The sequence below is a fragment of the Coenobita brevimanus genome, chromosome 12 (genome assembly GCF_032717465.1).
Source record: "Coenobita brevimanus isolate Jiangsu-jjx chromosome 12, ASM3271746v2, whole genome shotgun sequence".
NCBI classification, from domain to species: Eukaryota; Metazoa; Arthropoda; class Malacostraca; order Decapoda; family Coenobitidae; genus Coenobita; species Coenobita brevimanus.
In genome coordinates, this window is record NC_136965.1 from 1,335,659 (window position 1) to 1,347,500 (window position 11,842).

At 43.2% G+C, this 11,842-nt stretch overlaps 1 protein-coding gene across 1 annotated transcript in view; it reads left to right on the top strand.

Moving 5' to 3' along the window:
* The first annotated feature begins 1,690 nt into the window (after positions 1–1,690).
* Positions 1,691–11,842, top strand: part of LOC145413649 (lachesin-like) — a 170,592-nt gene continuing 160,440 nt past the window's right edge. The window contains exon 1 of the mRNA XM_080283310.1: positions 1,691–1,790. Coding sequence (XP_080139436.1) covers positions 1,706–1,790 — 85 coding nt within the window. The 5' untranslated portion in view covers positions 1,691–1,705. The remainder of the gene's footprint in view (positions 1,791–11,842) is intronic.

An 11,842-nucleotide genomic window follows, 5' to 3' on the forward strand; every position in this document is an offset into this window, starting at 1 on the left:
AAGTTGAAAAAAAAAAAAACCGTAATTTCCTGCTGAAAAAATCGAAAAAAAAAAAAGTAACCTTCTGCTGAAAAAAAAACTCAAGAAACCGTAGACCTTCTGCTGAAAAAAAAACTCAAGAAACCGTAGACCTTCTGCTGAAAAAAAAAAAAAAACATGAAACCGTAGGCCTCCTGCTGAAAAAAAAAAAACATGAAACCGTAGGCCTTCTGCTGAAGAAGAAAAAAAAAGATGCCTTCCTGCTGAGAAAAACTAAAAAAACAAAAAAGTTGACAAAAAAATATCAGGCGTGTGCGTGGAACTAGGAACAGTGAGAGGTGTGTGCGTGGAACAAGGAACTGTGTAGGCGTGTGCGTGGAACAAGGAACAGTGTAGGTTTGTGCGTGGAACAAGGAACTGTGTAGGCGTGGGCGTGGAACAAGGAACAGTGTAAGCGTGTGTGTGGAACAAGGAACTGTGTAAGCGTGTGCGTGGAACAAGGAACAGTGTAAGCGTGTGCGTGGAACAAGGAACAGTGTAAGCGTGTGCGTGGAACAAGGAACAGTGAGAGACGTGTGCGTGGAACAAGGAACAGTGTAAGCGTGTGCGTGGAACAAGGAACAGTGTAAGCGTGTGCGTGGAACCTAGAACAGTGAGAGACGTGTGCGTGGAACAAGGAACAGTGAAAGACGTGTGCGTGGAACAAGGAACAGTGAAAGACGTGTGCGTGGAACAAGGAACTGTGTAGGCGTGTGCGTGGAACAAGGAACAGTGTAAGCGTGTGCGTGGAACAAGGAACAATGTAAGGGTGTGCGTGGAACAAGGAACAGTGTAAGCGTGTGCGTGGAACAAGGAACAGTGTAAGCGTGTGTCTGGAACAAGGAACAGAGGCGTGTGCGTGGAACAAGGAACAGTGAAAAGGCAAACAGACTAAGTTTCGCGAGATACTGACAAATCCAAATATACTTGTGTTAATATAAAATCAGTTGAGTGTGGAAATGCAGAATAAAAAATATATATATATTTAAAAAGTTGAATTTTGATATATATAATTAGAGAAATAGTGGATGGTTGAGATATAGACGAAATGATAGATATATGAACGAAAGAAGAAAATCGAGAGAGAGTTGGAAGAAGAATATGGAAGGACAGAATTAGATAACTTTAAAACGCAGAAAAAATATATGGTCTGTGAATAGATGATAAAGACATAGAGAATTTAGTGAATCGTTGAAATATAGACGAAGGAAGAGAGATTTATAGACGAAAGAAGTGTGTTAATAGATGTTCGAAGTGATACAGACGATCCAGTGAAATATAAATGGAATCAGAATCCGTGAAGAGTAGAAATATAGACGAAAGAAAAGAGTAATTGATAAAATAAAAGGAAAACGAAACGAGAGAAATATAAACAAGATCAGAATTAGTGAGTAGTTGAATTTAAGGGACAAAATTAGTGAAGAGTTAACATGCATAAGAATCAGTGAAATTCAGACGAAAGAACAGAATCTGGTCTCTGAAATATAAAGAAAAAAAGAGAGAACTTGAGGATTTATAAGAATCGAGTGTTCGCCAGAGAGAGAGAGAGAGAGAGATCCGCCGTAGTAGCAGCAGGAGAAGGAGAGGAGGCCCGGGAACTAAAAGGATGGAGGAGGAGGTCTGAGGTCGCCGCTGGTGAGAGAGTGAGAGAGAGAAAGAAAGAAAGAGAGAGAGAGGTGGAATCAGGATGAGGGGGATCAGGAGAGCAGTATTACCCCCCTCCTTCATCAGGCCCCTCTTGGTCACCTGCCTGGCCCTCTGCATCTATACAGGTAAGTCAATACAGGTGTTGTTAATTTACCTCGATTGTCAGGTGTTATTCTCTTTAATTAGCAGATTATAAGAGAGGAAGATTTTTTTTTTCTGTTGCCAAAATCTTGTTAGGACTATTTTGGTTACCTGTCTGGGTCTCTACAGGTACGAAAGGGTTAATTAGTTGATTATTTACCTTCTGTACAGGTGTGAGTTTTTTCCTGTGGCTATAAGATTATTTTGTTTTTGTTTTTTTGTTTTAATTTTTTTGAAGGCCACGTGAAAATTGTTGTGGCCTCATTTTTGGTTAGTTCCCTCATAGGAGAGAGAGAGAGAGAGAGAGAGAGAGAGAGAGAGAGAGAGAGAGAGAGAGAGAGAGAGAGAGTAGGCTAAGGAATTTCTGGCATGCAGCAAAGAGTGAAATAGACACAGACCTACTCAGAGGAACGAGAAATTCATGCTTTAAGTGGCTTTGTGGAGAGGGAGAGAGAGAGAGAGAGAGAGAGAGAGAGAGCGAGAGAGAGAGAGTTATGGGTATTTGAAAGTCTATGGGATGTCGCGATATGTAGGCGGTCGTGTGTGTGTGTGTGTGTGTGTGTGTGTGTGTGTGTGTGTGTGTGTGAGAGAGAGAGAGAGAGAGAGATGAGGGGATAGAAATATAATAAATGTGGATGGGAAGAGAGACAGATAGAGAGTGGAAATGCAGACAGTGATGGTGGTGTTGGTAGAGGTGGATGGAGGGGGGGAGTGGAGGTGGGGGGAGTAGATGTTGAAATATTTGTGGAGGGAGAGGGAAGCAGAGTGGAGGACAGCACGTGTGAAGAAGCTGATAGATTGATGGGCAGGATGATAGATAGATAGATAGATAGATAGAGGGGTGAATTAATGAATGGAGATATTGAAACGTAGATGAGTAGTTAGACTGGCATTGAGAGACAGACAGACAGACAGATACATAGACAGATAGATATCGAGGTAGATTGATTGATAAAAAATACAGGCAGGCAGACAGAGGGACGAGCAGTCAGAGGAGGAAGGGGGGGATACCGGTAGAGGAAGAGGAAGAGGAAGGAGGAAGGAAAGGGTGGGGGAGAGGGGGGAAAGGGACGCAGGGGAAAAACGTAGAACAGGAAGACACAGAAGACGGAAGCGAACAGAGACAGATTGACAAAAAAAAAAGGAAAAAGGAAGAATAACAAGAAAAATATAGAACACAGGGTAGGGTGGAGGGGGTTGGAAGCAGTGTCGATTTTGGAGATCACTTAAAATAAATCTTAAATGATTTCTTAAGGAAAAAAAATAGTTTATTGTTACGTATGATTTCTTTTGTATTTCCACACCTCTACCCCTTCATTACGGTGACGTCTTATATGGCTACGTCCAGGCGGTTTATGAACACCTGGCGACATGTAAACCTGGGACAGTATCATAGCAGAGGTCTAGCATTTGGTACACTTGAGATCCGTAACATAATCCCATGTTTGATTGTGGCACTGACGTGAAGGATCGGATAAATATTACCTGAAATGACCAGGTACCCGTGATGCCTGATCGTTGGTGATTGTAGCTAGACCTCCACCTCACAGACACTGTCCCAGGTTCACGTGTAGTCAGATTGGAGTATTGATTTAACTAGTAACCAAGGAGACTCATAAGTAAGGCGCTTTGTAACATATAAATTACGTAACTTTGTAGCTCAGTTGGTGGTCAGGTGTAGTCAGAATGGAGTTTTAATTTGACTAGTAACCAAGGAGACTGGCATAACTAAGGCTTGTTGAATTTATATACACTCCCAGCTTAGTATTCACGTTAAGATTTGCCCAGTTCCCTGAGATGAAAGAGTTAAGAAAGTTTTTAAATATGAAGCCCTGGTGTGCAAGTGTTGGCTTAAATGTTTTATGAGAGAGCGAGGGAGACGGGACGAAGCTGAGAGAGAGAGAGAGAGAGAGAGAGAGAGAGAGAGAGAGAAATCCATTTTTCCTGTCACTTTTTCGATTTTTTTGCCCTCGTCTCTATGTCACTTCCCTTTTTTTGATTTGGGTTGCTGCCTCGTTGTTGGCATAGTCTTCTGGTATGTGGAATTTGAGAGAGAGAGAGAGAGAGAGAGAGAGAGGGGGGGGAGAGAGAGCGTTTACATGATTTTTTGAAGCCAACATTTTTTCTTTTTTAATCTGGCAGTGTGAAGGCAGATGAATTTTGCGTTTTTAGATGGACCGAAGTACAAACACATCCACGAAAACAAGAGGGAAAGAATCTGAAACCGAGTCTGCATCACTGAAACGCGTGTCTCTGAATGTCGCTCGCTTCTTAAATGTCCGTCATTCCCACATTGATTCGATTTAGAGAGCCAGAGGAGGGTAATATAGGTGTATTGTTTTTTCGAAGGCTAAATCGCCTGCGACCTGGCGTTAAGGTTAGGTTACATCCATCTTCTTCCTTCCTCCATTATTTTCTTTCTTTTTGACTGTCTGTCTGCCTTTCGTTCTTTCTGTCCGCCTGTCTTTCTTTCTCTCCGTCTGTCTTTCTTTCTGTCTTTCGTTCTTTCTGTCCGTCTGTCTTTCATTCTTTCTGTCTGTCTGTCTTTCAGTCTTTCAGTCTTTCGTTCTTTCTGGCCGTCTGTCTTTCATTCTTTCTGTCTGTCAGTCTTTCAGTCTTTCAGTCTTTCTGTCCGTCTGTCTTTCGTTCTTTCTGTCCGTCTTTCTTTCTTTCTTTCTTTTTCTCCGTCTGTCTGTCTTTCTGTCCGTCTGTCTCGTTCTTTCTGTCCGTCTGTCTCGTTCTTTCTGCTCGTCTGTTCTGTTTTACTTTCTCTTTATTTATTTATTCATTTTGCATAATTTGGACTCAGACTGTTGGAAACAATGAAAATAAGTAATATTCATAATTTTGCAGTGCTGTTATTTTGTAATTTTGGTTATTCAAGGAGAAGGATTCGCCTGGAATTCTGAAGTGAAGAATGTGTCTCTATGTTGGAGTTCTACTTGTAGGTATTTGGGCGTTTATATAGAGACAGACAGACAGACAGACAGACAGAGAGAAATTCCAGGTGCCTGTATATTAAAGGTTACTGGAACTCACATAAAGAAGGTAAAATACCAGACTTCTTAACTTCCTATGTCTGTACCTTACAAGAAATCGTAAACTTGAAGAATTACTTGGATTAATGATGGCTTGAGAGGGGTGGAGTGGAGAGGTATATGAAAAGACGAGGGTGTGAGCTGGAAATGGGGGCAGTGAAATGGGGGGGACAGGGCGACATGGAGGCGGAATTTTTTGAGGCTTGTAAATGTTAGAAGACGCAAAGTTAGTTTTAAGTTGAACTGACTCTTTGGTATTTGCAAGAATTGTATATATTTAAAATTTCAGAAGTTTAATAAAGGTGAATTTCTTGGAGTAGGGACGTTGTAAGTTTTTTTTTTTTATGCAAGGAAGAAGGAACCAAAGGCTAGATGCCCGCAAATTGTTCCTTCCAAGAAAAATGTAATAGAGAGCCGAATTCAGGTATAAGATAAGGTGTTATTTACATATTTTCTCTGTATTTCACCTTTTTACGTTTCTGTATAGGGTCGATATGTTTGACCAGTCTTCGTCAAGCAACTGTATCTCAGTAATAATAATAATAATAATGATAATAATAATAATAATAATCCATAACAAAACCCATCCTGCGCACCACATTATAAAGCCAACAACGATGGAGAAAAATCAGGCATCGATTATCCTGGAAATGTCGTAAAAGCGTCGAGTTTGGCACAAATTTCTCGCTGTGGGTTTTTAGTAATACGGTCGTTTCCGGGGGGCGAGAAAACACCCCAGAGTTAGTGTGAGAATAGAGAGAGAATAACATAGAGACTTAAAGATATCTCACTCCCTGAAAAGATTTATTGGAACGTTTTAAAGAGAGGGAGATACTAGATGGGTCACTCGTCTGGGTTTAGCAGGAATAAGATAGTTTTGTCTCACGCTGTTAAAAGTTAATTGAAGACTAAGTTTTTGGGAATGAGGAACCGCTTGTAAGGTTAGTATATCGCAGAGAACAGAGAGAGAGAGAGAGTGAGAGAGAGACTTGATTATGTCTTTAAAGGACTGAGCCACTGTCATGATGTCTTGGCTTTATGTTGTGCTGTGTGTGTGTGTGTGTGTGTGTGTGTGTGAGGGAGGGAGGGAGAGAGAGAGGGGGGGGGAGGAATGAACACTAAGAACAAGGGGATGGGGCCATGGAGGGGGGGCGACTAGCGCCATCAACTAAGCCCATTATTTACAACATTAATTTTTTCATCCATATTTAAATACCATTCTATACCAGAACACCAGATCAGTGAATAGAAATGGACAAAAATACCAGACGAATCTATACCATGATCACAGAAGCTGGATTTACAGCAATGCGATAAATTACTGTTGTTTCGAGATGCGCCAAGGAGATATGGTGACGTCATCGGTTAAGCCCCGCCCACCTGTTTGTTTATGTTATTTTTGGAGATTTCGTCGCACGTATGTTTAGTGACTTATCTTGGCTGTGTCGTCGTGATACCTTGTTTTATGTTACTGATTCAGGCTCTTTCAGTATTAGAGAGATATTCAGAGCTTATAATGAAGTGAGAAAGTGCAGGACGCAGAATTATTCGCCAAGGAACATGTACTACGAAAACTCCAACTTCAAGACATCTCGGTTTGTTTACATCTGTGTGGCAGGAGTGAGTTACCGATCGCTTGTGTGTGTCTATGTGTTTATTTAGCGTGTTTTTTCGTGCTTAATCGTCGCCGTGTGTGGAAAAACGGAGAGAAAAACAGCAATAGGTGGGGAAAATGGAAAAATGAGCCGCGTGAGAGCCCAAATCGAGGAGAGAAGGCGGAGGAATAAAAACATCAACACGGCATGCAAGGTGTGGTGCCATTTGACGCTCTCAAAAATTTATCTCTCTGTTTCACCCACTCCTCTCGTAATTCTGTCTCTCATTTCTAACGTTGTCATCATTTCTCTGGAGTTTTTTGTATTTTGAATTTTTTAGTATATTTTCAGGTTATAAATAACAGAGATGGATGATATATAGAATGACAATGGAACGTTCTCATATTTTTCGTCTACATATCTCGCATTATCTTGGCTACTTATCTTAGAAATTTAGAAGACATTTTTAATTTTATCATTTCTTTCGAGTATCGTATATTTTTGAGTTTTTTAGTACAGTTTTCGGGTTATAAATAAGAGAAGTGAATGATATAAAGAGGGATATAAGTGAACGTGCTTGTATTTTTCATCTAGCTACGTATACAAAGATCTTCCCTTTTGAACGATTACATAGCGGAAAAGACGAACCATTTGAAACACGCCTTGGTAGAGAGAGGACTTTTCAGTGTATTTCGCCAGTTGTAAATTTTCTTCAGACGTAACTGTGATTTCTTTGACTGTGCCTCTTCATCATCCAGACCTTTTTCCCCCCAACTCAGTAAGGATCATATTCACTTCTCCTTGATTTTTTTTTAAATTGTATTGAGAATATAAATTATTGTACTCTTTTTTTATTCTCTTTTTATTTTGAGTATACCTCGTTTCACCTGTTTTTTTTTTTTTTCTTTTTTTGGCATTAAGAGTTTATCATTTTACTTTTTTTTCTTATTTTTTGTTCCATTGAGAGTTCACATAATTTTACCTCGTATTTTTTCTTTTTTTCTTTTGCATTACAAATATCTCATTTCATCTTTTTTTTCTCTCTCTCTGAGTAAAAATCTACCCGCTCCCGTGGACGACAACATAAAGGTCAAAATCGTTAGGAGTTGTCAGTGCGAGAAGGACGGGAATTGAACAGCAGAATTGTGAGATGCTTGGTGTGGTGTGGTGTGGTGTGTGTGTGTGTGGTGTGGTGTGGTGGTGTGTGTGTGTGTGTGTGTGGTTATTTTTGTTAGTATTAGCAGTAGTTGTAGTAGTAATAGTAATATAGTATTTGTAGTCGAAGTAGTGGCAATGGTTGTGCTTGGTAATGGTGGTGTTAGTAGCAGTAGTAGTGGTAGCAGAAGTAGTACCATAGTAGTAGCAGTAGCAGTAGTGATGGTGGTAGTGGTGGTGGATGATATGTGGAGACTCAGATGTGGAAGAGAGAGAATTTTGGAAGGAAGGACAGAGCAGGGAGGAATATAAGATGCTGGAGAGGGAAATATATAATCATCTGAAGCACTGGGGTGAGAGGCAAGGAGGTGGAGTCATGAGGCTGAGAAATTGATGTGGAAAGTGTAGGTGGATTTTCTTAATCTGTGGTGTGGAGAGGGTGGAGTTCTGTCTGTCTGTCTATCTCTGTCTATCTCTTTATCTATCTCTTCTGTCTCTTTATCTGTCTGTGTCTGTGTTTGTTTATGTCTGTTTCTGTAAATGGCTGTCTGTATGTCTGTGTGTATCTCCTTATCTGTGTCTATCTGTCTATTTATCTATCTGTCTATCTATTTATAACCAGGCGCCTTAATCCCTTCACCTCACACATCCTTCCCTCGTGTCCCTTCCCACCCCATCCCTCCACATCATCCTCATGAGAGAGAGAGAGAGAGAGAGAGAGAGAGAGAGAGAGAGAGAGAGCGTAAACCATTTATTTATTTATTTATATTTTTTAGGGGGCTTTTTGAAACTGTAATGCCCTTTTAGAACCGTCATTAATCCCTTTACAAATAATCGCCCTCTTCAGCTGAATAAAATCGTCTGGAGGCAGCAGCATAAATTAAAACCGTCGGATTCAAAAGGTTCATTTGTAGCGCATTGTGGCTTGCGGTTGAGGGACAAACTGGGACAAAAGTTGGTTTACTATTCCACTGCGTCTGCTTCACATTTTGGTCATGTCTGTCAATTTCCCTTCAACGCTTTGTATTAAGGAATCGTGTCTGTGGCCAGGGAAACATACCAAGCCTCTCTCAGCTTAGGAATATTAGCCAGCAGAGGAAAGTGAGAGGCAGAGAAACATACCAAGCCTCTCTCAGCTTAGGAATATTAGCCAGCAGAGGAAAGTGAGAGGCAGAGAAACATACCAGGCCTCTCACAGCTCAGGAATATTAACCAGCAGAGGAGAGTAAGATAATATTAAACAGCAGGGGAAAATGAGATGACATTAACCAGCAGAGGAAGGTGAGAAGTATCAGTTATATTTGGGCAGAGAAGCATTCCAAGCCTCTCTCAGCTTAGGAATATTAGCCAGCAGAGGAAAGCGAGAAGCAGAGAAACATACCAAGCCTTTCTTAGCTTAGGAATATCAGCCAGCAGAGGAACGTGAGAAGTAACAGGTAAATATTAGACAAGATATTGCTCCCGTTTGTGGAGGCAGAAATGTGGAGTCAATCGAGAACGCGCGCTGTTGGATGATGAAATGTGGAGCGAGTGGCTGAAGAGGGGAAATGTGGAAGCAGAATGGGATAGGAGAGGGTATTGTGAAGGTGGAGACTAAGATGGGAGTATGTGGAGGAGGTGGAGAAGCAAGAGGATTATTGAAGGAGATGGAGGCGCAAGAGAAATTGTGGAGGTACAGACTGAGATAGGAATTGTGGAGGAGGTGGCGGGAGCAGGTGGATTTGAGCATTTGTATTTGGAGGTGTGGAAGTGGATGATATTTTGAAGGTGGAGGTGGATGGGGAAACTTGTGGATGTGGAGGAGAGAGACTTGTAACGATGGTGGTTAATGTAGGAATAGTGGAGGTAGGTAGAGGAGCAGGAAGAGTGTGGATGATGGGTGGAGGCGAAGGTGGATGAAGAGACGTAGAGAGAGTGACAGGAAATGGGAAGTAAGGGGACAAGGGAACTGAAGTGACAGAAGGGAAGGGGTAGGGGAAGGGAATGAGGGAGTAAGGGAAGGGAAGGGGTAGGGACAGGGGAAGGGGGAAGTGAAGGGGTAGGGACAGGGGAAGGGGGAAGTGAAGGGCGTTATCGTTAAGGGACACTGACCCCATGAAGTCCCCCTCGGGTATATAACAGTATTGTGCATCTTGGACCTCTCCCACGCTCCCTGCACCTTCATTGTTCCTTAGGCTACTACTGCTCACCCCTCAATTAACCCACCCCTGCCATTACTACTACTACTACTACTACTACTACTGCTGCTACTACTACTGCTCACACCTCAGCCGAGCACCTCCCTCATTGCTCCTGCTACTGCTACCCTTGATTGTCGCAGCAAAATTATTTCTTCTGCTTCTGTTACTGCTTGGATTACTGTTACTCTGTTTATTTACCTCACTGTGTCAAGTATTTAAGTATTACGATATTTGGTGCCTAGCGAACCATTGTGGAATATTATGTGCAAGTTTTATAATGGGTTGATTATAAGTGAAGCGAGATTTTTACCCGCGACTGTACGTTTTGTGATTTGCGTGTGTGTGTGTGTGTGTGTGTGTGTGTGTGTGTGTGTGTGTGTGTGTGTGTGTGTGTGTGTGTGTGTGTGTTCTCAACCGCAAAGGAGCTAGAGGTGCTGATCATCCTGCCTCCCTTCCCTTCTCTCTTCGCACAGCTGGTACTATCGCTTCAGCTGGTACTATCGCTTCAGCTGGTACTATCGCTACAGCTGGTACTATCGCCACAGCTGGTACTATCGCTTCAGCTGGTACTATCGCCACAGCTGGTACTATCGCCACAGCTGGTACTATCGCCACAGCTGGTACTATCGCCACAGCTGGTACTATCGCGACACCTGCGTCTACGTTATTTTTCTCTTCCCTTCCCCTCCCTTCCTTTCCTTGGTTCCCATCCTTCCCTCCTTCCCTTTCCTTCCCCTCTCTTTTTCTCTCCTAGTACCCTTCCCCTGCCCCCTTCCTCCTTTCCTTTTTCCTTCCTCCCTCCTCTCTCCCTTCCCATCGTTTCCCCTTCCTTTCATCCCTCCTTCCTTCCTTCACTCCCTTTTCTTCGTTCCTTCACCTTCTATCCCATTTTATACCTTCCCTTCCCTCCTGTCTTTCACTTCCCCCTTTCCTTCCATCTCGCTCTCCCTTTCCCCCCTCCTTCCTTCCCTCCTTCCTTCTCTCCTTCCCTCCATCACACAGTTGGCACCATCGCTACACTGGCGTCCGCATCACCCGGCCAGGTCGTGGATCCAAATTGCACCCATTTCAGAGCTTGGTGTTATTACACTGCTCACCATCTTAATATCACCGCCATTACTCCCTCCCCTCCAACACCTACTCCCTCTGTCTACTACTCCTGCCTGTCTACTCCTGTCTACCTAGTCCTCCTGTCACTTCAACGCTCCTGTCTCCTGTCTACTCTCCACTCCTCCCTCTTCTCTCCTTCTGTCTCTTCTTCTTCCTACCTACTCCCGTCCACTTAGTCACTCTGTCTTTTTAATACTCCTGTCTCCTCCTCTCTGCTTCCTATCCCTTTCTTTTCTCTCCTCTTCCTGTCTTCTCTCAGTTCCTCCCTTCCCTCTGCTTCCTCCCATCTCTTCACTCCTCCTCCACTCCATCCCTCCTCTTTCCTCCTCCTCCTCCACTCCATCCCTCCTCGTTCCTCCTCCTCCTCCACTCCATCCCTCCTCTTTCCTCCTCCTCCCTCCACTTCTCTCCTTCTCTCCCTCCCATGGCCCTTGATATCATACTGTTGGCTCTTTATCCCGCTTCCAATGTCCGCCTCCTTCTCTTAACAGTAAGGAGGAAGTGGAGGAAGTGACGAGGTGGAGGGAGGAAGTGACGAGGTGGAGGGAGGAAGTGGCGATGTGGAGGGAGGAAGTGGCGGGGTGGAGGGAGGCAGTGACGAGGTGGAGGGAGGAAGTGGCGAGGTAGAGGGAGGAACTGGCGGGATGGAGGGAGGAAGTGGCGAGGTGGAGGGAGGAAGTGACGAGGTGGAGGGAGGAAGTGGCGAGGTATTGGCAGGAAGTGGTACAAATCATTCAATATTTTGCCTAGAGTTACTGTAGCGCATTCCACCTCTCTGTTTATATAATCAGAGTTTGTGGGAGAGAGAGAGAGAGAGAGAGAGAGAGAGAGAGAGAGAGAGAGAGAGAGAGAGAGGGAGAGAGAGAGAGAGAGAGAGAGAGAGAGAGAGAGCAGGCTAATAGACAGACAGAAGGAGAAGGAAGAAAGGAAAGAATAGAGACAGTGAGGAAAGAAACGG